Genomic DNA, 25950 nt, shown 5'->3' with positions numbered 1-25950 from the left:
GAATCAATGTTTCTATTCAGTATTAATATTACAATACATACCACGTTTTGTTTTAGTGACTTAAGTTTCTTGAATTTATTGCAGAAAGAAACAAAAAAACCTTGACAACACTACTGATAAATGTCTCTGTTTCTTTGTGCTGCATTTATACTTATTCAGAGGTTTATTATTTGAATTTATTTATTTCATTGTTTAATTGTGTAACATTATTAGCAACAGGCTTTCTACATATATATATATATCAATTACTATAGCTTCTCAGCATTTATAGTGAAAATCTTACCTTGTCTCAGTTTGGAAGTTCCTGAGATATTGGCTTTGCTAATGATAAGTAGAAAAAGGTGTTTCTATCTGGCTAAGAAAATATCTGCAGACCCTTAACAGAAATCCAACCCAGAACATTTAGCTCAGCCATTAAATGATAATGGCTGAGGCACTATCCCTGTTTGAAGTTGGTAAATTGAAAGGGGACTACATTTTGGCATTCTTGAATGTAATCACACTATCAAAATCAAGTATATTGAAGAATGAAACCCCATTTTGAAAGAATGGAAAACATGTTGGTATTGTTAAACATATTGAAAAATGAAAACCCAAAAACTATTTCATTACTCTTCATATTTACTATTTCTTTTTTATTTATACATAATTTTATGTGCGTTTGAAAAAATTGTAACTATTAAAAAGCTGTTAAATAGAATTTTAAACAAAAGAAATTACATCATAGTTTTCAAAATTGTTTCCATAATATCAGTAACATTTTTAATCCATAATTAGATTTCTTTCCCAATCAGACTACCACTTTTTTTATTAACCCTCAAATTCGTGATGCCACTTGTAATATGATTAACTCCACAGAAGATGAAGAATTATATCCAAACTTAGTACAGATAGCTATGGCTACCTGTATTAAAAAAGTACAATTTCAGATGTAAACTTTCAATGAAAATTAAAAAATAAAATCAGTCAAAGTATTTACTTAAAACATTTGTACACTGAAACTATAAATTTATCACTTTTAGTTTTCAAATATAAGTAAAATCATTGTTTTTAATTATGCATAGTACTTTTACAATTTTGAGAAAATACGACTGCATATTTTCCACTTTATACAAAACATTCAGCAACAACCTTTTATATCAGATAAATAATGCTAAAACTAAAAACTGCAACACCAATCACATTAGCACTGCCACTTTTAATAAAAACAGATGCAATATTAGATTAATGCTTGAAAAGTAAGATTACGATAACATTCCAAATCATTTTAGTATTAATTTGTTCTGTATGTAGTATATGAAAGTTGTTAATATTACATCATTTGTACGTTATAAAATTTTTAATAATTTTATCACCTTGAACATTAGTAAATTACTTATTGTCGTTTTTTGTTTTACATACAGATTAAGATTTCATCTTTTTAATTCAGCATCAATATTGACATGTATTGACTAAGCTCTATTTGTTATGTATAATTTCTGTGCAAGTAACTTAACATTTACAATTGTGTATTAGTTTATTGAAAAGCAGAATTAGAAAATTTTATTTTAGTAATTTTGGTGAGGGATTCATGGTTTAGTGATTCATAATATATATAGTTGTTTAAATATGTATATATGTGTAAAAATACATTTATTTAGTGTAAATTTATGTTATTAAATATAACTTGACAGTGTTACAGTTTCAATAAATTTTCTAAAAATTAACAGACTAATTAATTCACAAGATTGATTATTTTTCTATTTATACACAACAATAGATTATATTAAAAATTAAAATTAATCAAATAATTTACATTATAGTTCTGCTTGGTATTTGTAAATCTCAGCACACCTATTTCAATAGCTGTTTGCACGTGAAATATTTTTAGAACTTTTATATAGAGAAATAGCTTTAACTCGGCAACTAAACTCTGTTTCTTTTAAAAGTTATAGTTGTTTTCCTAATAAAACTTGAAACACATTCATTGTCTTTTAAAGTAAATTTCTTAAGATATCTAAGCTGAATGAATAATGTACAACTTGCACAAAATACTAAGAACAACATTAACACAAATATATTCTTTACATTAATATTGTTTATTCTATAACATGTCCAGTAAAATATTTATATAAATAATTAATTTACAAAAACTGTTTAAGTCTTTTGCTTTTTATTAGCAGGCTCATCAGTTGATTCAGCTTCTGCTTCATTTTCAGTATTTTGAAAAATAGTTTTAGGTTGAGTATTTTTGTAAGCAGGTGCAATCCAATATGGGTTTTCTTCAGCTTCTTTAGCATAACGTAAAATAGCTTCTCTTGGGTCTTGATCATCTTCAATTTTTTTACTTAAACCCAAATTACGAATAACATATGAACTGAGTGTACTTCCAGACGCAGCAACTCTACCTCCTTGACCAGATTTAATTGGTAAATCAGGACGATGTGATTTAACTGGATCCAAACGATCTTTTTCCATTTTTTTTCGGTTTGATTTTGGTTTATCTTGACGAAACATTGGTAACGCATGTGGTGTAATTATTTGTTGGGCAGCTACTACTTCTACTTGTTTTGTTTTAGTGCGAGTTTTAGATGCACACAATTTTGCCCCCCTCATACTTCTTTTGTCATCATAATATATTTTAACTATACCATTCCCACAACCAACAAATATTTGTTGCAATCTAGGATGCCAAAGTGTTCTAATTACATGGGAGTCTGTTACTGTAATTTCTTTGACTTTATCTAAAGTTTTTGAATTGAAAAATAATAATTTACCCTCTTTTTCATTACGTTTTAATGATTGACCAGTTATTACTAATGAATCATCAGGACTAAACATACAATCTGTTTGGCTATATCTTGAAAATAAGTCATTGATTACTTGTACTGGTTTTTTAAATGCTCTTAAGTCCCACAGTTTCAATGTATCATCACAACCACGTGTCACAAATGTACTCCCAAGATAAGAGAAATTAATGCTAGATACTTCAGATCCAGACTGATGAGCATTTCGTAACAAATGTGATGTATTAACAAACATTTTTCTGTGATCCCACATTTGTATAGATCCATCGACGCATGCACAAACTACAAGACTTCCATCTCTGTTATAAGCACATGCAGTCGGTGTTGTTTTTAATCCATTTTGGGCTCTGCATTTAATAACATTTTTTTGTCCAAAAGGTTGTTTTACATCCCACAAACGGCAAGTACTATCCTCTGAACTTGTTAAGAATTCATCTCTTTGTCGTGGATGCCAACAGCCACCTGTTAATGGTGCTGTGTGCCCCTTTGTACGAGACATATCAGCAATATACTGATCACCCTTAACACATTCCATTACTTCATGACCATCTCTGTCTAACACCTTTGCTTGTGACATACCAGAAATTATTAATATAGTATCACCAGTTGTAGAATACTGTAATCCTTTTACTGGATGATTACCACAAGGATTCATAGAACGAAAACTTTGTAAAGTATTATCCATACCTGCAAAATCCCAGAACATTACTTCGTAATCAATAGAACCAGTTGCCAGTCTTGCTCCTGCCGGATCAACAGATAGAGCTGTAACAGCTTTGTTTCCATGAGTAATTGTTACATCACTACTTGACGGTATACTGGAAGTCTGTTCTTCAACAACTTCATCGTTATCGCTTTCATCATCACTGTCTTTATTTAAATATTCTTTTGGCACAGGAGGACCAATAAATTCGTCTTCTTCACTGTCTTGTACACTTTCATGGCTTGAAAATCGTTTTGGTACAGGAGGCCCAATCATTTCATCATCACTATTACTGCTTTCATTACTTTGAATCATATTTTTAATGTAGTCGGGAACTGGAGGCCCAATAAAGTCGTCGTCGCTTTCGCCGCCTGCCATTGTTGAGGTTAGGTGTGTGTAACTCACAGTATTCTAGAGTTACAATATTATTTTGTGTATTTTCTTCATGAAAAATTAATCTAATAACTTTTGTAAATTTATTATGAAATATATTTAATTCTAATTCTTATTATTACGCGATTCCGCCCGATATTTTACATTGCCGTTATTACGCACAACTTAACCCAAAACACAAATAAACTTACTGCCAACATTACAAAATAATATAATCGTAGTAGTTTGCTTATAATTTAATATTATATTCCGCCTTTACGAAAAAAATCATTTGAGATAAAATTTACGTTTTCTTTATTTTTAAAGCATCAATTATTCTAATTTTGCCGATAGTTAAATTAATCAAATAAATTACGTTAAATTGTGTATTGATAATATTTTAATTAACATAGATTGTTCGTCACAACATGCAATTCAACAATTTTTATATTGCACAATGCCATTAGGTTCAAATTTAAAGTAAAATCGATATCTCAACAAGTACTTTAGTCTGTGCTCTCTGGTGGGAAACATTGACGTCAGCATCATCAATATGCTTTTGGTTGCTTTTATTCTCTTTCATGTTCATAGGCGTACGCATTACGTCATTCCGGTAGTCATGACAACAAAATGATCTGATTTTGAATTATATTATGTGATTAGACGCAATATTTAAAAATATATATTTAGGTAAAAAATTGTAATTAAATTTGGCCTCTTGTCATATTTGTTTAGCTCGTTTATATATTATATATATATATATATATATATATATCTTATAATAAAATACCTACTTGAACAACCCAAGTACAGCATTACAAAGTAAATGAAATGAGACTTTCTTTATTCCAGCAACACTTACGCGGAATTCCGCATTATCAGTTGTATATAAATTACTTAAGTATTCATTACATAACTCATAAAATTAGAAAACTCTTTTTTGAATATTGAAAAAGTATTTTAATAATATTTATGTAGATTAAAATAAATACATGATATACATACATTAAAAGAAAAGAGGAAACCCCTTTTTATTTAATGGATGTTTATTGGCTCATTTCTGTTTTAAAAGTTAATAAATCTGCTGATCTCCATGACAGTGTTAGCATCTTTATCCGTCATCTAAAAGATTCTGGACTAAACTCAGTTGGGTTGGTCATTTTCTTTACATAGATAAAAAAAGTATAGCATTTGAAATGAGCATCAGCCTTATAACTTAAATCATTAATAAGTAAATAAATGCTCATTAATATTTCCTCTAGGTAACTGTCATATATGCAGTTTATCTTTTTTCCTTTATTATACACATAAGTTGAATTGCATCAAAAGTTCAATCTGGCATAGAATTGGCATTGTTATGGGTGATAACATTGATAAATGAACATTTTTAAAGTTGTTCAGTTCATTATTAATTTACTTCTACTACTTTAATTTTAATTTTTCCTTAATCCTTTTACATCCTGCCCTAATTTCAATTTTTAGAATTAATCATATTTATATTCAGAAAGGATATTTTGTGTAAGAAAATCATCTTAAGTGTAGAAAATTGTATCGTCTAAAGCTCATTTTACATTATTTATTGAAGGAAATAAATACACCTTATGTCCATAAAAAAGGCCTTGAATTTGAGTGAAAGTATTGTTACAGAATAATAAAGTTATGATATTTCCATTCTAAAAATGTTGTTCAATTGATTTGTTTTTTGTTATAAATTCTTGGAGTGATTCTTGTGGTTTTCCCTCACAATAAAATTATTAATAAATAAATATAAGACTCAGAATTATTACTTCCATTTATATAGTATAAATATGAAAAAAATTAAAGTAGCTTTCATACTTGCATTCATTTTAAAATTCCCACAATTAATAAGAATTATCATTATTACCAGCTTGTCGTATGATGTATTAAAACATTACTAGTGTAATGTATACATTATACATTACTAGTGTAATCGTTTTTTTAAATACCTACTTACCCTGAAAACATATTGACATTTTTAATAGATGAAGCAAATAAATTTACCTTATTTATGAAATGTATAAATAATAATAATAATGATTTTTACACATTAATAATTCACACACATAACTATTTTCCTCCCCTGCTGCAACCATCATCATCGTAGATGAAAGACAAAAGTAGCACTTTTGCCTTTCATCCAAAAAGTTTGTGTTAAAATCCTTCTCGGGCTTAGCATGTTTCAGATGCTAAAAAGTTGATTTCTCATCTCATTAAAGTTCATACTTACAAGTGACTAATCAGACATTAGCCTGCGCTTACTTCATGAATAAACATTTCAGTTAAGATTTTGTATTAGTATTATTTTTATCCAAAGTCAATGATTTGTTAAAATGTTGAATTTTTAATTAATAAGAATAGTATCACCATATGGAAAAAAACATTTGTTAAATAAAATTATCTTCCCTTATTAAAAAATAAAAAATTATAATTATTTATTGGTAGTTAATTTTTCTTCAGGTCTAATGAGTCTGAAGAGCTTTAATTAATTATAAATCTATCGCTAAAAATGTTGAAGAAATTTAGTAACCTGTTTATTAAGGTTATTTTTTTTAAAGATATCCTTATTAATTTATTAAAGAAGCTAGTTCTTTTGTTAAAAGTAATTTTTTTCTTAAAAGAAACATGTTAATACATTTTTATTATGTAAATCAGCACAATACAGAAATAAATACAGTTCCTAATGCTAGATTCTCAAAAGGTTTCATCACCTACTCTCTTCACATTTTCTGTTGCTGTTTAATGTGAATAACACTTCCAGACATACTGTTAAAATTTTGATATAATTAAAAATATGATTTACAATTGTGAAGACAACTTCGATGCACAGCCTTGAAAATAGAAATCTTGTTTTTATTAAGGGATCAGAATCCCTTTAAGCTAAAAATGTTGAAGAAATTTAGTAACCTGTTTATTAAGGTTATTTTTTTTAAAGATATCCTTATTAATTTATTAAAGAAGCTAGTTCTTTTGTTAAAAGTAATTTTTTTCTTAAAAGAAACATGTTAATACATTTTTATTATGTAAATCAGCACAATACAGAAATAAATACAGTTCCTAATGCTAGATTCTCAAAAGGTTTCATCACCTACTCTCTTCACATTTTCTGTTGCTGTTTAATGTGAATAACACTTCCAGACATACTGTTAAAATTTTGATATAATTAAAAATATGATTTACAATTGTGAAGACAACTTCGATGCACAGCCTTGAAAATAGAAATCTTGTTTTTATTAAGGGATCAGAATCATCAAAAAAAAACTCTAGGCGTCATCCTACCCCATCATCATCATCATCAGTCAAAACTTAACATCTAGACAGGTCATGGCAGAACAGGTGATTTCTTTAATAAGATAAGTATTTCTTTTATTTAATTTTAAGTAATTAGTGACAACATGTGCATTATTTCAATGAAAAGGAGTACTTTGATTTAAACAGGTCCTGGATGTTTATAAACAGTAATACATTAATGTTTAAAATACTCATAAAAATTGTTCATCCTAATGAATTGTCACCATGTTGAGTGAATATTGTAAATATAATTTACTCCACCAGTTAAGATCCTCGATAATTGTGCTGGGCTAATTTTGGTAAATGAATTGAAAAACAATGCTATTGTCCTAAACAAGTCACTGTCAGCTAAATTTCTTGCTGGTGAAAAAAATGAGCTTGATTAAATATATTAAAAGAATGTGAACTACTGAAAAGAAAACTACATAAAATAAAATTACCAAAAGCTAAGCAAGAAAAATAAAATTATAAAACGAGGCCGTAAATTCTTGTTCCCTATAACATTTTTGATTTTGAATGTTCATAAATACAGCAATGACATGAAAATTAACAATATTAGAAAAATAAAATTGAAATACATAAGAAAATTAAAAATAAAATAAAATCTTAAAAGCGTTAAAGTAATCAATATGACTTATCCTAAATGAATGCTCTAATTATCATATTGTTGTTTCTCCTTAGGACTTAAAGGACTTTACAAATTTAACCTAATTTTGCTCTTAATATGTAGTTGTTTTCAAATAATAATTAACAAATTAAATTGTGGTTGATGATTAAAATTAATTATGTAATAGAACACATACAGATATGAATATAAAGTGCACGGGTCAAACGTATTCTCTGATGAGAAATGATGTGAATAAAAATCATCAATTAATTTTACTTGTTTTTTTGAGTATTTATGTATATTGAAGTTAATAAAAGATCAGTAATTAGCAAACTTTTACCTTTATAGATTTCTTTTTATCAGATATTTACTTAAAAAAGTATAAATAAAATACAATATGTACTTAAACTTTTAATTTTTGTCATATTTGCACTAGACAAACAGATTTTATTTTATTTTTAATTTTCTTATGTATTTTAATTTTATTTTTCTAATATTGTTAATTTTCATGTCATTGCTGTATTTATAAAAATTCAAAATCAAAAATGTTATAGGGAACAACAATTTATGGCCTTGTTTTATAATTTTTTTTTCTTGCTTAGCTTTTGGTAATTTTATTTCATGTAGTTTTCTTTTCAGTAGTTCACATTCTTTTTTAATCAAGCTCATTTTTTCAGTAGCAAGAAATTTAGCTGACAGTGACTTGTTTAGGACAATAGCATTGTTTTTCAATTCATTTACCAAAATTAGCCCAGCACCATTATCGAGGATCTTAACTGGTGGAGTAAATTATATTTACACTAGTCACTCAACATGGTGACAATCCATTAGGATGAACAATTTTTATGAGTATTTTAAACATTAATGTATTAATGTTTTTAAACATCCAGGACCTGTTTAAATCAAAGTACTCCTTTTCATTGAAATAATGCACATGTTGTCAGTAATTACTCAAAATTAAATAAAAGAAATACTTATACTGTAAGTACAGTCTACACCAATGCGTAAGATTATCAGTAATTTCTTGTTAGTAAAAGCAAACTTTACTTTTAATAAACTTAATTAGTATTTACTTTCCTTAATAAAAATCTATTGATCAGTAATTATTATAGTGTACTCACATCACTCAAAGTAAGGTAATAAAATAAAGTTAATACGAAGTAGATAAAAAATACACCAAAAAAGAAAGCATTCTATCTTATGGTTTTTTGTTTTGGCAAAAAATTTCTTTCTAGCCTAATTCTCCTTTTTTAAAACTATATAAAAGTTTAACTGATTTATATACTTTTTTTCTTTCTTTCAGAAATTATGAATGAAGCAATTAAGCAGAAAAAGAAAAGTGGAAAAGAAGTAGAATGGCGAGTACTTGTTGTTGATCAACTAGCCATGAGAATGGTTTCTGCATGCTGTAAAATGCATGAAATATCAGCTGAAGGGATTACCAGTATGTATCTTTTTTTAATTAACTATCATATATATATATATATATGTACATACACACACGAGGCATATTCATAAAGTAAGAGCCTTTTGTCATTAAAAAAATTAACTCGTGAGAAAAGGTTTTTACTTACAGTTTTAGTTTACTACATATCTGCTTCACTTTTCCATATAATCACCATTTAGTTCTAAGCATTTTTCATATTGCTGAACCAGTTTCTTTAACCCCTCCGCATAGAAGTTCACCGCCTGGGAATTGAACCAGTTGACAAAGACAGTCTCGAGTTTCTCATTTTCAAACCATTGTCCAAGCCAATTTTTCAAATGCAAGAAGAGGAAGTAGTCACTAGGTCCAAGGTTGGGACTATATGGAGGGTGGTTAAAAAGGTTCCAATGAAAATCTTGAATCTTATTGGTAAAGGCAGAGGTGTGAGAACGTGTGTTATCATGAAGGAGGATTACACCGGACAACAGTTTCCCGCATCATCGATTTTGGATCGCACGTCTCAGTTTGGTGAGCATTTCACAGTATATGTCAGCTGTAATTATTCATCCACGTTCCATGAAATCAATCAAAATGACACCCTTTTCAACCCAAAAAACGATAGCCAACATTTTTTGACTAGTACACAGATTGCTTAAACTTTTTCAGTTTTGGGGAACTTGAATGGCGCCATTGCATTGACTGTTGTTTTGATTCTGCATTGTTGTAGGTTATCCACATCTCGTCATATCAATGTGGGAAAACAAATCATCTCCATCTTGTCAATAGCCATCCAAAAATGCTCATCCACTGCACATTCTTTGCTCTTTCTGTTGGTTGATGTGCATTTTTGGTACCCACCTTGTACACAATTTGTGATATCTGAGCTTTTCTGTGACAATCGTGTAGATAGAGGTACATCTAACATGCGGAAATTCATCAGCCAGAGCACTAATCGTCAATCACTGATCACATGGCAGTTTTTGGTTCATTTGTTCAATGGTTTCGTCGGTCTGAATACTGGGCCTGCCACACCACTGTTTATTGTGCACACTTGTACAGCCATTTTTAGAGTCTCGACACCATTGTGTAACTTTTCCTCCACTCATTACTGTAGGTCCATACACTAGGCACAACTCCCGATGAATTTCAGCAGCTGAAGGTCCTTTTACACAAAAATGGAATCACAGTGCACACTTCACTACTGGCAGTAGAAACAACTGTCATGGACATTGCGATCTGCATTCACCAGCAGGCAAACAACTATTGAATCAAAACAACAACTGCAGTAGCTTTGTAAATAGCTGATAGCTTTGCATGCATGAAACTGTTTTCAGACTTGCTAATATTTAAATATAAGCCGACGGACCTTACTTTATGAATATGCCTCGTGTGTGTGTATATATTTATATGATGAAAATCCATAAATGAAATTACTTGGGTTCTGCATTTTGTTGTTGATTTAATTAAACAGGACAAAAAGATTCCACATCACACTTGCACCATTATCATGAGATTGATTCTATTCATCTTGAGTTCAGGAAATGAGATGAATTGCAAGCCTTAGTAATGAGTAAATAAATTGTATGAATTCTGCGGTCATTTTTTAATCATTATGCAAAGTACCGGGATGAATTCCTATCATATACCATGCCAGGAGATTAATCTGAATTTCATATGTTGTGCCAGAGTAAAAGTCAATCCGTAGAATGTTATCATCACCCTTGTTCACCATTCAAGTCAAAAAAATTTTATGCATCTAAGCTCTACTCAAAAAGTTGTGGCTATTGTTCTTCTGGGACCAAAAAAGTCAAAAAGCCATAGTAAATGCTTATGCATATATCAAATATTAGAAAAGTTGTGGCAAGCCATCCAAAATTGCAGAAGGGGCCAGTTATTCTAGTGACATTTTACTCCTCTACATCAGTGCACAGCTTCAAGCTGCTGAAAAAATAAAACTATGCTTATAAAATTTAATTGAGTCATAAATTTTTATGTTGCTCATAAATTTTCAATCTTCCACCCTACAGCCCCAACCTGACACCTAGCAGTATCGTTTGTTTACCAAACTGAAAGTCTTTTTGGGAGGAATGTATTTTGAGAATGATGAAGACTTGAAGAATACAGTGACTACTTACCTCAATGAATTGACAATGGAGGAGGGTATATGACACTGGAATTTAAAAAGTCAAATTTGATTTGCGATTATTATATTACTTTTTAAAATCAATTAAGAAATGAAATTTACAGGAATGTAAAATATCAGTTTTACCCAGCTAAAAAGTAAATGTTAATTTTTTTTTAAAATCATATTTGTGATTTTCAGTAAGTGTTTTATTTATTTTTCCCTTTATTCTTTTATTTATTTGTTAATCTGTTAGGAAAAATGTCATAGCATTGAATCAAACTAAAGGACTTTATTACTAATCTAAAGTTCCATTAAATGATTGTAGCCATTTTTATTCAACCTCATTCAAGTCATGTAATTTTATAGTACTCTATGCTACAATCACCTTTTATGAAACTAGGATATTCCTAAAAAGCTACATTTAACTTATTTCGCCATTTGTCAAATTAGTCAAATGGCTAGTCAATTTGTCAAACATAGATAAATGAAGAAAAGATATTTTATATAATAGTAAAATTGTTAATCCATTTTTTTTAAGTCAGAAATAATTGTATTTTTTTGTTTAACTTGGGATGTATTTAGCTATCAGATTCATTACTGACACTTGTACTTAATAACCACCAAGATTTACAGTTTGCAAATTGAGATTTTAGTTAATTTGATATTGGATTTACAAATTTTAGTAATAGATCAAAAAACAGAATTCTCTCATTAATTATTAATAATTTAGTATCAATATTCATTAATAATCTTCATATCTAACATTAGTTATAAAACAAATACATGCATGCTTATTACTCAGCCTTTTTTTCTTTTTAATGCTAATTTGTTACTTAAACTAGTTTTTGAAATAAAGAATGAACATATTATTCTAATAAGTTACAGGAGACTAACTGCAGGTTAATGATCTGAGAATTAATAATGTGTTCCAGTTGTTGAAGATATTAACAAAAAGAGAGAACCATTACCAACTATGGAAGCTGTCTACCTTATCACACCCAGTGAAAAATCTGTACATGCTTTAATGCAAGATTTTGCTATGCCCAATCGTACCATGTATAAAGCGGCACATGTTTACTTTACAGAAGGTAAATGCAGGAGGATAAAGATATTTGTTTTTTATTCATTTCATTTTAAAATGATTTATTCTTTGAGTATGATTTTATATTTATACATATTAATATATTGTCTAGAGAAGATTATGCTATATAATTTTATCATTAGGAAATAAGAATACAACATAAGGCTATTTTGCATGATTTTTTTCAATATGTCTTTTTAAAATGAGCCTTCCAAGTATGATTATTTCTTAGTAATTTTTACAATAGGAAAATCAGATTTCATTGATCAGTATACATATTTTCAACATGAAAAGCTTTTAGAATGTTTTATTTTAAGCTAAAAATATGTTTTAATGATATTGCATTTCATAGTAAAATTAACATTTCTTAGAAAATGTTTCATATTTACAGAAATCAAACTTGTCATAATTTAGTATTAAAGTTACTAAAATATAACTTATAAAACACCACTTATGAAAGGCTAGTGTACTGGGGATGTTCATTTTGTTCTATATTTAAATTTTTTATTAAATATAAGTAGTGATATGACCATGAAAATGTTTTTGAATAGTGGTTGCTTCATAGGGAAACATTGAGACATATTGTTATGCTCCATTCCAGCAAGGAGGTATGTAAAAAGAAGAAACTAAATCATTTTTGTTGTAGAGGAGTTAAATCCCTTGAAAACATGTAGATCATAAAAACCAAATTTTTGGACTCTAGCATTCTCGAAAATGTGTAAACTATTAAAATTTGAGAATTGAATGTTTGCAGTAACAATATTTTTAATACACTGAAGGTCTTAGCAGCCAGTAATACATATCTGTTAAAGAAAGAAAAATTAGAAAAGTAATTTACAGTGATAATATTTTTTTTAATTGTGCCTCCAGAAGATATTTTAGGATCAGTGGATATAGTTCCGTTATTAGTGTTGTTACAAATGGTACTTTCTTAAAGTATTTTGGAAACCATTGACAAATTTGATCTGTGCTGAGTTTGTTCTATTTTGTTTAATATATTTTTACTGAGATTTATAGTGCTTGGATATTTTGTGATGTTCAAGTATGTTGTTAGTGGTATTTAGATAGTGTGTCTTACAATGTGAAAATTGTAATTAATATGTTTGTATATAATGTGTTAAGATTTTATACAGTAATTCGCAGAGGTTGATTCGACCATTGTGAGTATGTAACTAGCTGTACCATTTGTTCGCATATTAAATAGGTTTATGAACATTTTAAGATGAACTTCATTAATAAGCATTGTTTTTTTTTCCAATACCACTCATTAATAAGCTGAAGGGACTGCATCATATTTCAAAAAAAAGCTTCTAGAGGCACAGTTCCATGAATAGTCATTTTTCTAAATTGTTTAAAAAATAATTCATCATATTTTGTCATGATGTTGTTAGTAAACAAATATGGCTTGTAATGTAAATTTATTATAAGGACAGGTTAATTTTTTTACTCTCAGTTTTTATACATTTTGTATTAAGATTGTTTGCAGTAAATTTAAAATTTTAAAAGCACTTTTGTGCTTTTTACCTGGTGTTTGACCAGGCAAATAGATAGCATTTAATCAGTTTTTTCGGGAATGAATACATTAGTGCCATATTATGGAAATAACTCTGTTTCCCTGTACTTGTAATTACATCTCATTTTCTCTTTTCTAACATTTTTTTTTTTATTATACAGTTTCATAAATGTCATTTTAAATAGAACCGTCCATTTTAACTAGTTGAATGAAAGCTATAACTGATCATTTATATGATTCTTAAAAAATACAAAACAAACCTTAGTCACCTTTTATTTCTTCTGTAACAGAAGTAAAATCCCAAATGTTAGAAATTTAATTGCACAAATTCTAATCTATTTGATTCTTTACAGAATTGATCAAAAAATAATTTCTCAACTTCCATTCCTCTAATTTTGTTATAGACATGTGATTTACTATTTTTCCAGCTTACCTGTTTTATTTTGTACATGCTATACATGTATTAGGAGCATTTGATGTTTAACTGAAATAGCAACAAAAATGTGATTTTTTTCAAAAAGATGTCTTTATGTAGTCTTTTAGCTCAGAAACTTTTGATATTATTAGAAAAATACAATTTGTTGAAACAAAAAAAACTATACGTTTGTTTCATCAGTTACTTTATTGTTTTATGCTAATCTTTTATTGCTAATCTTTTTTCAGCAAGCAATTTTTTTCATGTTGGAACCAGAAAAATTAATTTAGTACTTTTTGGAGAATCTAGTGAATGTAGAAGAAATTCATAACATAATTTACAAAATTTTGTCTATAGTAATTGCTGCTGTAATGAACTGCTCTGACACACTTTTTTTATCAAATTTGATTCTTTTTCATATTTCATTGAAGCTTTGTTTCTCTTACAACCCTTTTTCATCCAATTGTCTACTCTCATTGTAACTAACTTTTATTTAATATTCTTTGGTTTATTGCAAAAATAATAAAAATCTTTCTTTAATAATCTTGTCTTTTAAACTCAAGATTATTGACTTAGAAGATTATAAGATTGTTTACTAATCTTTATATGAGGTAATTTTTTTAGTATCCTTCTCTAGGAATGTGTTTATTTATTATAATTTGAATAAATTTGTAAATTGTGCTGGCTTCATAGTTGTAAGTAATCATTAAAAATTCATTTGTATTTCAGCCTGTCCTGAGGAATTGTTTAATAAATTGTGTCATGCCACTGTAGCTAAACGTATAAAAACACTGAAAGAAATTAATATAGCCTTCATAGCTTATGAACAACAGGTATTTTGTATAAATTATAACTGTTATGAATTTGAATGAATTTTATTCAATGGCATTATTGGTATATAACATGGTGATTGGTGGATAAGTGATGCTTTCGCTTCACTAACAATAGTTTATGTCTAACTACGTCACTTACACTGGCTGTATGTTTGCAATTTTATTTTTATTTGTACTAAATATTAAGTTTGTTCTTTAATTTTAAGTTTAAATCTTTTACTGTTGTCTTTCTTTCTTAATTTTATTTTTCTTCATCTTCTGGTTTTCTGTTTTCTTTTTTAAATTTTATTAACAGAATTTAATTTTTTACCTTTTATTTAAAATTCTTAAAATTTATATTAAAAATTATACACTTTAATCAATAAATTTTGAATTAAACAATAATTTATTACATACATGATTTTATATAATTAAATAAAAATCATATTTTATTGAATCAGCATTTCATTCAATGTAAATACTCAGCAAAAAATATTTATTAATTTCTTATAATAATTATATTATTAGAAAATATTCTAAAATTCTTATGTTCATGCTTCTTATATTGTATAGCAGAAATATCAGATATTTCTATGAGGTATATTAACTTGAGAGTTTTTTTTAATCATTCAGCCCTTCTTAACAATAAAAACATTGCTATATTCATTTAAATTTAGTTGTAATTAAACAAATTAATAAAAGTTAAAAAAAAGCTTTTTTTAAGTGCTTTATTTTTCAGATAATTTATATTGTATTTGTTATATGCAATTAATATCATTCTTGTCATCTACAATAACACTGAAAAATCCAGTATAAGATGTTATGAGAAGATTCAGGAAGATAGATGTGAAAAATGGTTAGAACATTTTTTTTTTCTTTTAGAGTGCTCTTTTTCTACTGCTATTGTTAGCTTAACATAGGTTAAAATATTAAGATATTTCTTATTATTTTTATTCTATTGCAGTGCAAATTCAAATAGTAGGTAGACCAATCGGTTAAATATATGTTAGAAACAGAATTTCTTTTCATACCCTTTCATATTTCTATGTCTTCTTGAACTTAATTGTAACAAGGAACTATTAGTTTGAGCTTGCCCATCAAGCTCCTTTATGTATTAGGAAACCTAGTTTTACCTTATAACATACCTCAGCTCCAGTTAGGATTTTTTTTATTCACCACTGTAGCAAGAACTCCCAGACAGCTCCAAAGAGCTGCTCTAACTAACCCACCCATTACACTAACAACAGATTAACTTCACAGACCCCAATATCTTAGCATAGATCAACGTACCTGGTATGAAATGAACCATAGAATACGTTGATGGAAAAAGGATCAAGTATATGACAAAGAAGCCAGCAACCTGCAGAAGGAACCACAGGATTGAAACAAACAAATCTATGTAAAAGAGTGCTTCTGAGTAATTAAGATTGTGGATGACTGACTATAATACCAAATATTCCTCAGAAGATTGGAACACCATTATTGAAGATGAGGCAGCTCAGATATATGTTGTAAGAAATTTATTTTCTTCCAGTTATTTTTTTTGAAGTCATTTGTCAATAAGTTTTGAATTTTTTAAAGAAAATAGTTGCCCATCCACAAATTTTGTGACATCAGAACTATTCAGTTTAGTTGTAAACCATTTACTTTTTACTGAAGAATATGTCAAGCTTTTACCTTATTCCATGCTCTAACACTTCCCTGAAACTATTTGAGGTAAGTAAAATCTCCCATATCTAGATTCTCTCATACTGGGAAAAAATAATTCAGTTTGTTTTTATCTGTATTATTTTTATGACATATATAAAATTATCTAAAAAAACCTTTTAATTACACTTTTATTTAACAAATTGACTATTTAGCAAGTCTACTATGCTTTTTATTTTTATAATTTTATTAATTCTAAGAAAATCCTTTTAAATTTTTCATATAATATAGTATACTATATAGTTTAAATATTTACATGGTAATCCTTAATATTGTTATGTTAAGATTACTTCTAATGATAAAGGGTTGGGGCACATGTGATTAGTCATGACATCAACAGCTTTTTTATGCTACTGTATTTTTTCAATGTACAAGGTTTGTTCAGAAATAACCGAACATTTTTAAATACGCGCCAATGGAGATGTTTAGTGATGTGGGGTTGGCAGCATTGTGTTCCACATAATCTCTGTAACCACATGTTCTTGGATTGTTGATATCTCATTTAGTTTGCACGTTATTATTTGAGTGCAACATGTTTAAGTGTTAGTAGTGATTTTTGTAATGTGCAATTTTTTGATGATTGAACTTATGTCTGAATGTTGTAACTGTAAACCCAGCTTTCATCACCATTATGATCCTTTGCACGAGTGTTTCATCATCATTGACTTGTTCAAGAAGTTCTACAAATGTTCACTTGATGTCCTTTCTGCTGTTCGGTAATCAAACAGGGATCAAACTTTCTTCCACTTGATGCATGTTCAATTTTTCAGTCAAAATATCATGGTATGATCAACTATGAAACATTAAGTCATATATGTCTAGTTTCTTCATCACCTAGTAATTATCAAAGCCAATTGTTCAGGAAAAGGAAAAAATAACACAAAAATTAAATGAGATATCAATAATCCAAGAACATGTGGTTACATAAGAGGTTATGGGGAACACAATGCTGTCAACCACACTTCACAAAATATCTCCATTGGCGTGTAATTAATAATATTCAGTTATTTTCTGAACAGACTTTGTATTATTATACTGTTAAAACCAAAAACTTGAGGAACAGTCTTTTATTGTGTATTAAACAATATAGCATAAACAAGTTATGATTATTGTAACTTAGTTTTAGTTTCTCACATTCTGTCTTCATTATTCTCAGCATTCGTTGTTTATGTGTTAAATTAGTATGTTCATCAGCCAACAGATGATAGTCATGACTACAGTTGAAATAAAACTGAAAGTCATGACAAGAGTTGATATAGGTATTGTATACTAATACAAATACCTATTAAATACCTATTTTAAGTAAGAATAATGGGAATTAGATAAAGGGTAAAAATGGTTAAAGTTCTGTATAAAAGCTAAAAGTGGTTGATCGCATTGTAAAATAGATAAATACAACTATGAAAATAATTCAGGTACAACTATGAAACATTGTCATATATGTCTAGTTTCTTCATCACCCAGTAATTATCAAAGCCAAATGTTCAGGAAAAGGAAAAAATTTCATCATATAACCTAGATGAGAGTTTATCACCAGGGATGTTGGACATAGAAATATTGATAAGTTGGAGACAGTGTTCTAGATATTCACCATGCATGTAGTAAATTTGTCTGAGCTCTAATATTTTTATATAAAAGATTCTTTCTCATTCCAGAAATCTCCAGTGTCCCACCATTATTGTTTTAATTATGAAAAATTTTATTACTGTATACTTTATAATTAAATATAATGTACAGTAATACTCAATGTACAGTAATTTTATTATAGTATACAGAGTTTTCTGAGTTTTGTTAAAGATAAGTCTGAAGTGAACTGTTTGGTTCAGTGAGAATATAGCTTTTGTTTTTATCTTAAGAAATAAGATTTTCATATAAATAAATTACTCTCAATTTCTTTATACCTAGGGATGTTTTCTTAATGGTTTTCTTGGTCAGCAAGCACTAGAGCACAAAAGTTTTCTTAAATTGGAGAATTTTCTCTAATAGAAGTTAATAATTTTCTTATAACATGCACAAAATTATTTTTAACCTAATAAATATTGTAAATCAGATTAATATTTGCATAAAACCAGAATGCTGTAAATAGCAGCCAAATTAAAATTCATTTTTCTTGCAAAGTAAGGAATTAGTGGATATTTTTTATTTGTAAAATTCGTTTTTTGAATTGATTGAAAAAACTGGAAATAAAACAAGTACTTTACTTACAAGAGAAGTATATATTTTCAGAGATTTAAATAATAAATCACATTTTATTTACATCATTGTTTAAAAATCTAAAAATAAATAGATAAAAAAAAGTTTTATTTAAAAAATGTAAAGAAATCTAGAAGTTGGCCACTGCACATAGTTTACAGCCTTTATAACAATCTAGAGTAATAGACAAGAATCCAACCAATAACTTATTACCATTTGAACAAAAACTATACTGCCTATCATACAGATCTGTAATATTTTGATTGTTAACTGTTATACTGATTTGGATTGTAAATTCTAAATACTTAATAATTTTAATCTTTTGCAACTAATATTTATTGGTATAACTTTTGAAAAATATTTATTTCTCATGTTCAAAGAATTTCTCTAATAATTATGTTCATTCTGATAGCTAAAATCTTAAAGAAACATTAAAATTATTTTCTTTTAAGTTTTTATGTTGTTTTCTAAGGTATTTAATTTATATTTAATAATTTTTTAAGTTCCTTCATTTATAATAATTTTTAACAAATAATTTTAATTTTGTTGGGTTTCTTCATTTTATTTTTATGTATTTTATTTGCCATGTTACTTTTATTTTATTTAATGTTGCATAGTTTAAATGTTTTGCTAAATGCTTAAACTTACAGCCATAGTGTACTGGCATTTATAAGAACTAATATTGTACGTGACTGAGTAATCTGATTGATTTACAGTTTTCCTAACATTCCTATAACCATCCATTATCATTAAAAATTTTCATCACAATTATTATCAAATTACATGTCAATTTTTTCTTATAAAATCAAAATTATGTTTGCTAGTATGCCAGGAGGAGTTGTTTAATGAACTTTGCAAGTCATGCGCTGCAAAAAAGATAAAAACATTGAAAGAAATCAACATTGCTTTCTTGCCTTATGAGTGTCAGGTTGGTTACTTCTTGTATGTTCTATCTTTTCTCTTAATTTGTTTTTTGCATGCCATTTCACTTTTCTGTATTACTGAAGTAATTTTGTAGAATGATTCACTGTTTGTGTATTTGCGCTTTTGTATTTTTTTTTTGTTAAAAATGTGTTTAGTTAATTGCCTTTTTGTAATTTCTGTGGTTTTATGTTACTTTTGATAAGAACTGGTAATTATTTTTATTTAAAATGTATTATATACTTTATAATTGCATTATACATTATTATTATATTTCGATTTACTTGTTTATGTTATTTATATTAGATGTTTTTAGTTATAAAAAATAAAATAAATTAATTGTATCCAGTCTATGTTTGTTACTTCACTGTATGATCATTTCCTTTCTTGGCTAGACCTTTATTCTGCATTTTGCTCATTAGTAGAATTTTTATATATAATAAAAATGTAGGAATATGGCAGTTTTTTTTTCTTTCTTTTGAAGTAATCTGTAATAAAAATTATTTATTTTGTGGTTTGACAAGAAAGGAGTAAGATTGGAGTTAGGGTTTAAGCAAAGATCTAAAGTGAAAGATCTGATTAATACATCATTGTTGGTGTTTTACTTGGTCCAGCAATTTATAGATTTTTAATTTCTTTTTTCTATTTCATTAAAATTAGTAGAAGGTTGATTTTTTTAATGATATAATTCATTTTTTGTCTTCGATTTTATACACAACATACAAATATTAATGTTATTTCTAAATATCACATGCATAGCTTATCTTCTGAAGAAAAGAGTTCCACATTAGTTTATACTGGCTGGTGAATATTATTACAGGTTGGCTGCTGATTTGAGTGGACGTATCATTTGTAATAATAAAAACAAATTAAAATATTAAATTACTATATTGATATGATAAGTAAGAAAAATATTTATTTTCTGTCGTTACTCCATGATTTGATTACACCAAAGAAATAAAATTGAACATTTAACACAATAAAAAAAATGCCTTGAATGATTTTCTTGCTCACAACACACATCTGAATCCAGTGAATTTCCTGACACAATGTCCCCACCAAGCAATCATGCCTCACACACACAATATCATCCACTGGCTTTTTTTTATTAATTATTTAATAATTTGTGACTATTATTATTTATTTTTATTAAGTGTTTTATGTTATAAAAAATTAATATCATAATTACACTAATTATTTTTAACTTCATTAAAACAAAAAATCTGATGTGGACACCACATGACTTTCTTGTATGCCTATTAAATTATATATACACATTTATTTCACTAATAACTTGTGATCATTTTTTTATGGTTATTATTGAATTATTATTTATTGTAAAACTGTTTTACAATCACAGGTTAATAATTATTAATAAATCTATATATTTAGATTAAAAAAAAAGAAATGAAGTCAAATTTGAACCAATGGTGCCGTCCCCTTGTAAGATCAAAATATTTCATTAATTAAAATTTTATTTTCTTATACCTCTGGAACCAGTAAAAATAAGTACCACTTATGATATATTGATGAAAAGCTCTCAATGAGGGCTTATTACTACAGTTAAGAAGAAGTCCAAAATCCAATTTTTTTTTTATTTTGGGCATTTTTGGTCAAGTTGATTGCAATCAGAAGGGGAGGTGCACAACTAGATGTTACAACAGTCCTAAATCTAAAATTTCAACATCCTACAGCTAATCATTTTTGAGTTATGCGAGATATTTATATACGTATGTACAGACATCACACCAAAACTAGTCAAAATGGATTCATGGATGATCAAAATGGATATTTTTGTTGAAAACTGAAAACCAAAATTTTTCGCGATCACAATACTTCCTTTACTTTGTACAAGGAAGTAAAAAACATTAATACTTCAGAAAGTACTTTGATTTGTTATGATACAGACAAAGCTAAATATGATGTATATTTACATCTCTGATTAATGCTGCATTGTGTTGATTACTTTGTTAATTATTAAAGGTTCAGAGTATTAATTCCTATTGTAAGCAGTCAAGTAGGACCTCAGTATCATGTGGTATCTGAATGAAATGGTATCATGAAGTACTTGATCCAGCCACAAATTAAAATGTAGACCTCTTTCAGTTAAGCTCATGAGTTGATCTGTTAGTAATCTGTTAGTATGAAATGATGGAGTGAAGTGTGTTTAGAGTTAAGAAGACAGTTAAATAAAATGAGCTGTGTAGCAATAATTCATTATAACAGACTTTATGCAAGGAAACATTTTCGAGAATTGACAAGCACTGCAATTAATTACTAAAGATAATAATTGATTGGGAAGAGTATGAACAATGAACAGTGATTGTAGTTAATTATAATTTTTAATAAAAAGTAAACAGATGTTTTGCAAAATAGAAATTTTGATACTCTTTGTTGATTTATTGAATTTGAAAAATAATGAGAAGGATAGGAACAGACCATTTTTTATTCTTGGTACAATTTTTCTTCTGAGGTATCTTATTTGAATGGAGGAAATAAATATAAATACATTCTTACTCCCTTATGCAAAATTTCACTCAAAAAATTTGGCCTATTTATATTGGAAAAATACTGGCTTCAAAATAACAATTTTATTTCTCTTCTAAAAAAATATATGACTATCAGAAACTACTTGTTATGAATTGTCAAAAGGTAGAAGAGTTGTTTCAGACATACCTCAATTTTGATGAGTTAAACTGTTTCTTTTCCAAAATAAAGAAAGGACTAATGGCAGTTTATTTTATATTTCAAATTATATTGCCTTAAGAATAATTAAAATCAGCCTGCTAAAAGCCGTGAAATAGCATGTTCAGTAAAATGTTTGTTTCCTTAAACTTAATTTTTTTTTAAATTTATGTTTTCACTGTCATTCATGAAGTAAAAGTATGTTGGCCATAACAAATAAAAAAATGTAGTGATTAAAGAATATTTATTTGGTATATTTTTATATATTCACAATTTTAATTTAAACAATTTTCGTATTTGTTACTTGTTTTCTATTGGATCTTGCAGAAATCCTTGCTTTTTCAGATGTTTAGTGACAGCTTTTTGGCCTTCATTTCTAAAAATTCTTTAATTTACCACATTGGAAAATTATTTTCTGGTTTCAAATTTATGACTTCAGTGAAATAATTTCCTTTTTAAACTATTAAAGTTAATATAGTTTGAATTAAACTCTCATCATGTCCCTTGATTACTAATTTTTTAATTGTATGACTATAGAAGTTCGATATTAGATGCATTTAATTATAAACCTGTAATACCACTAAACTCTTGTATATAAACTTTGCAACAGTATGTAAAACAAGATATAAAATTTGCCATACAGGTTTGTCATTAAAATAAAATTGCTCGTGTTGTCTATCAAGCTATTTGTTAAAGCGCCTTTGATTTGCTTCTGTTTTATAAAATTATTTAAATATTTTTGTGTCATGTGGATCACTGTGTATAAATATTTATACTTTCATATCATGCTAGGCAATTTTGCTTCAGAAGGGTAATTAACTGTTTTATTATGAGTGTGAAGTTAATTACTGATATTTTATTAATAAAACATTTATAGATTTTCTATGCTTTTTAAATAAATTTACTGAAAAAACATTTTTGTCTAACAAATAATGATTTCAGGTAAAGACAGAACATTGCTGCACATTAGATAATTTGTATCTATTAGGTAAGTTATTATTTTCCCAGATATAAAAAAATTATTTGCTTTTACAAAAGGAGATGAGAGTTTTTTTTTAATCTGTTTTGTATTTTTCATTGTTGATGGCCTTTGATTTAAGTCATTACATGTTTTTTCCTACCCTTTATTATGTAATAACATTTTAATTAAATTTTGGGCAATATGGTAATTTACCCAGTGAAGGAATAATTTTTTTTTACTAACCACTTCCTTTTCAGAATTAAAATGGTGAAATTGAAAACCTTCCAACCTTCCCCATTGCTAATTTGATGAGTGTATGTGTGACTGTGGTAGATAAATTTAAATTTGCTATCAACATTTTAAACAAATTTTCTGGTTATTCCATTTCATTTGAGTTGAGTTTTATTCTCTGTTGTACTAATTTCATGTTGTAAACAGATTAGACCAGAGCATTATTAGCAGCACTTAATCCTAGAATCAAATTTAAAGTAAACTTTATTGTCTTTCAGCTATTAATCATTTTTTTTGTATTTTATAGTAATCTTTTCTAAACTGTTTCAGACATTAACTTAAACATGACAGTTCTTTTCACGCAATGAAATTCTTTACTGTGATAAAATCAGCTGCTTTGTATTTTTTCTCTTTTATTCTTTTCTGTCTTATTTTTAAAACTTTATTCTTCAGTTATTTGATCAATTTTACTTTGATAGAAGCTTAGAATCTTGACTGGTGTATGTGATATTTTTGCAGTTTATTCAGTTCACTTTATCCTATTCTTGTATGAATGCTGGTATATGTTTTCTCCTTCTGAAGAATTATGCCTTCAAAGTATTTATTATTATTATTATTAGCCATAGATATTCTAGTGACATTTTATCAAGTTTCAACTTTGTACATTTTATTTTCCTATTTAATGTCAGCTCCTTCTTGATTTAAATGTGAAGTTGCTTTTATTTTAAGTTTGTAATTTTCAAATATATTGTGCCCAATAGAAATAAAACATTTTAAAAGTTTTGCTTTTAGCTCTGTGATTCCAATGGAAAAATAGAATATCTTGGCTTTGTCACTCATCCCATTTAAATGGAACATTGTAGAGGTTTGGCATTTGTTTGTCTCTGAAGCTGCTTTTACCAAAACATTATTCATTATGTTTTTTCTTTTCTGAAAAAAAGGTTTTAACTACTATAGATGGTTGCTGTCAGCTTTTGAGCTCAAACTCATCAAAAATAGTGAAATTCTGTGGTTTTTGATTTATTGTTAAGTGACTTTTCATTTATGGGATTACTTGGAAAAAACTAACTGTACTCTCACATGATTTCTAATATTGAAGAAATTAAAACCAGAATTTTGTAAAATTATGGTTAAATATTTCTTAAGGTGTCGTCCTTAAAGATTGCGAAAATCCCTATTCTCAGTATAATTCGTCTGTGTTCAACCTTCAAAAAATAAATTTCCCACAACTTATTATCTTTAACATACTAAAATGTTTTATTTGTATCAAACACTTTATAAAATTAATTTATTAATGAAAAGTATAGAATTGCATTCCGCTGCTTTAAATTAAATTTATATTTAAAAGATGATTATCTGATCACCTTTATTTTGAATTATAGCTGCTGTCTATTATTTAGCTTTGTCTTTTATCTTTTTTTTTTTAAGGTTATCCTTCATCATCATAAAAATTAAAATAAGCATATAACAAGATTTAAATATGACATGAACAGTCTTATTACAGTTTAAATACAGGTTTATTAATTTTTTTCTTCAATTTTACTAATAGAGCCATTTCTTTTGGCTGCAGTTATTAAGAAAAATAATCTATTCGTTCAGCAAAATAATGTATTATTCATTGGTTTTAATTGACATTTACATTTACTAATTCATGTCCAACAGAATATGTTATATTGTTCTGTGTTTTCAGGTTTTCTCATTGGATTCTCCCGAAACATTTCAGTGCTTTTATAATCCAACATTTTTATCCAGCAGAACTGCTAATATGGAACGAATAGCAGAACAAATCGCTACATTGTGTGCTACTTTGGGTGAATATCCATCTGTCAGATATCGCTAGTGAGTCTCCATTCATTTACTTTCATACAAATTGTTTAAGTATAGTAGATGGAAACTTAAAAAAAAAAAATGTATTGTTAGACTTAGATTACAGTCGTTTGTAGAAAACTGTCAATATTCTATAGGATATTTGGCTCTTTGAGGTGACAGCAAGAAACCTCTTCCCACTTTTCATATTTGAAGTGGGATGGTTGTTCTTGAGAATGTGTTACATTTTCAGAAGTGATTGGTTTCTAATGTTGTTTCACTTACAAGCTTTCAATT

At 27.6% G+C, this 25950-nt stretch overlaps 2 protein-coding genes across 2 annotated transcripts in view; one reads left to right on the top strand and one right to left on the bottom strand.

The window, feature by feature from the left end:
• Rop (Syntaxin-binding protein Rop) overlaps positions 1 to 25950 on the top strand; it is an 80547-nt gene that overhangs the window by 9762 nt on the left and 44835 nt on the right. The window contains exons 2-5 of the mRNA XM_075371240.1: positions 9081 to 9221; positions 12261 to 12416; positions 15067 to 15170; positions 25538 to 25686. Of these exons, the coding sequence (XP_075227355.1) occupies positions 9081 to 9221; positions 12261 to 12416; positions 15067 to 15170; positions 25538 to 25686 (550 nt within the window). The remainder of the gene's footprint in view (positions 1 to 9080; positions 9222 to 12260; positions 12417 to 15066; positions 15171 to 25537; positions 25687 to 25950) is intronic.
• On the bottom strand, positions 685 to 4288 carry LOC142327308 (gastrulation defective protein 1 homolog). Its single transcript, XM_075370226.1, has one exon. It carries the CDS (start codon positions 3865 to 3867, stop codon positions 2137 to 2139), a length of 1731 nt encoding a protein of 576 aa, XP_075226341.1. The 5' UTR covers positions 3868 to 4288; the 3' UTR covers positions 685 to 2136.

The sequence above is a fragment of the Lycorma delicatula genome, chromosome 7, assembly GCF_047948215.1.
Source record: "Lycorma delicatula isolate Av1 chromosome 7, ASM4794821v1, whole genome shotgun sequence".
Classification (NCBI taxonomy): Eukaryota; Metazoa; Arthropoda; class Insecta; order Hemiptera; family Fulgoridae; genus Lycorma; species Lycorma delicatula.
The sequence above is the reverse complement of the archived record's forward strand: the minus strand, read 5'-3'. Positions and strand labels throughout refer to the sequence as shown.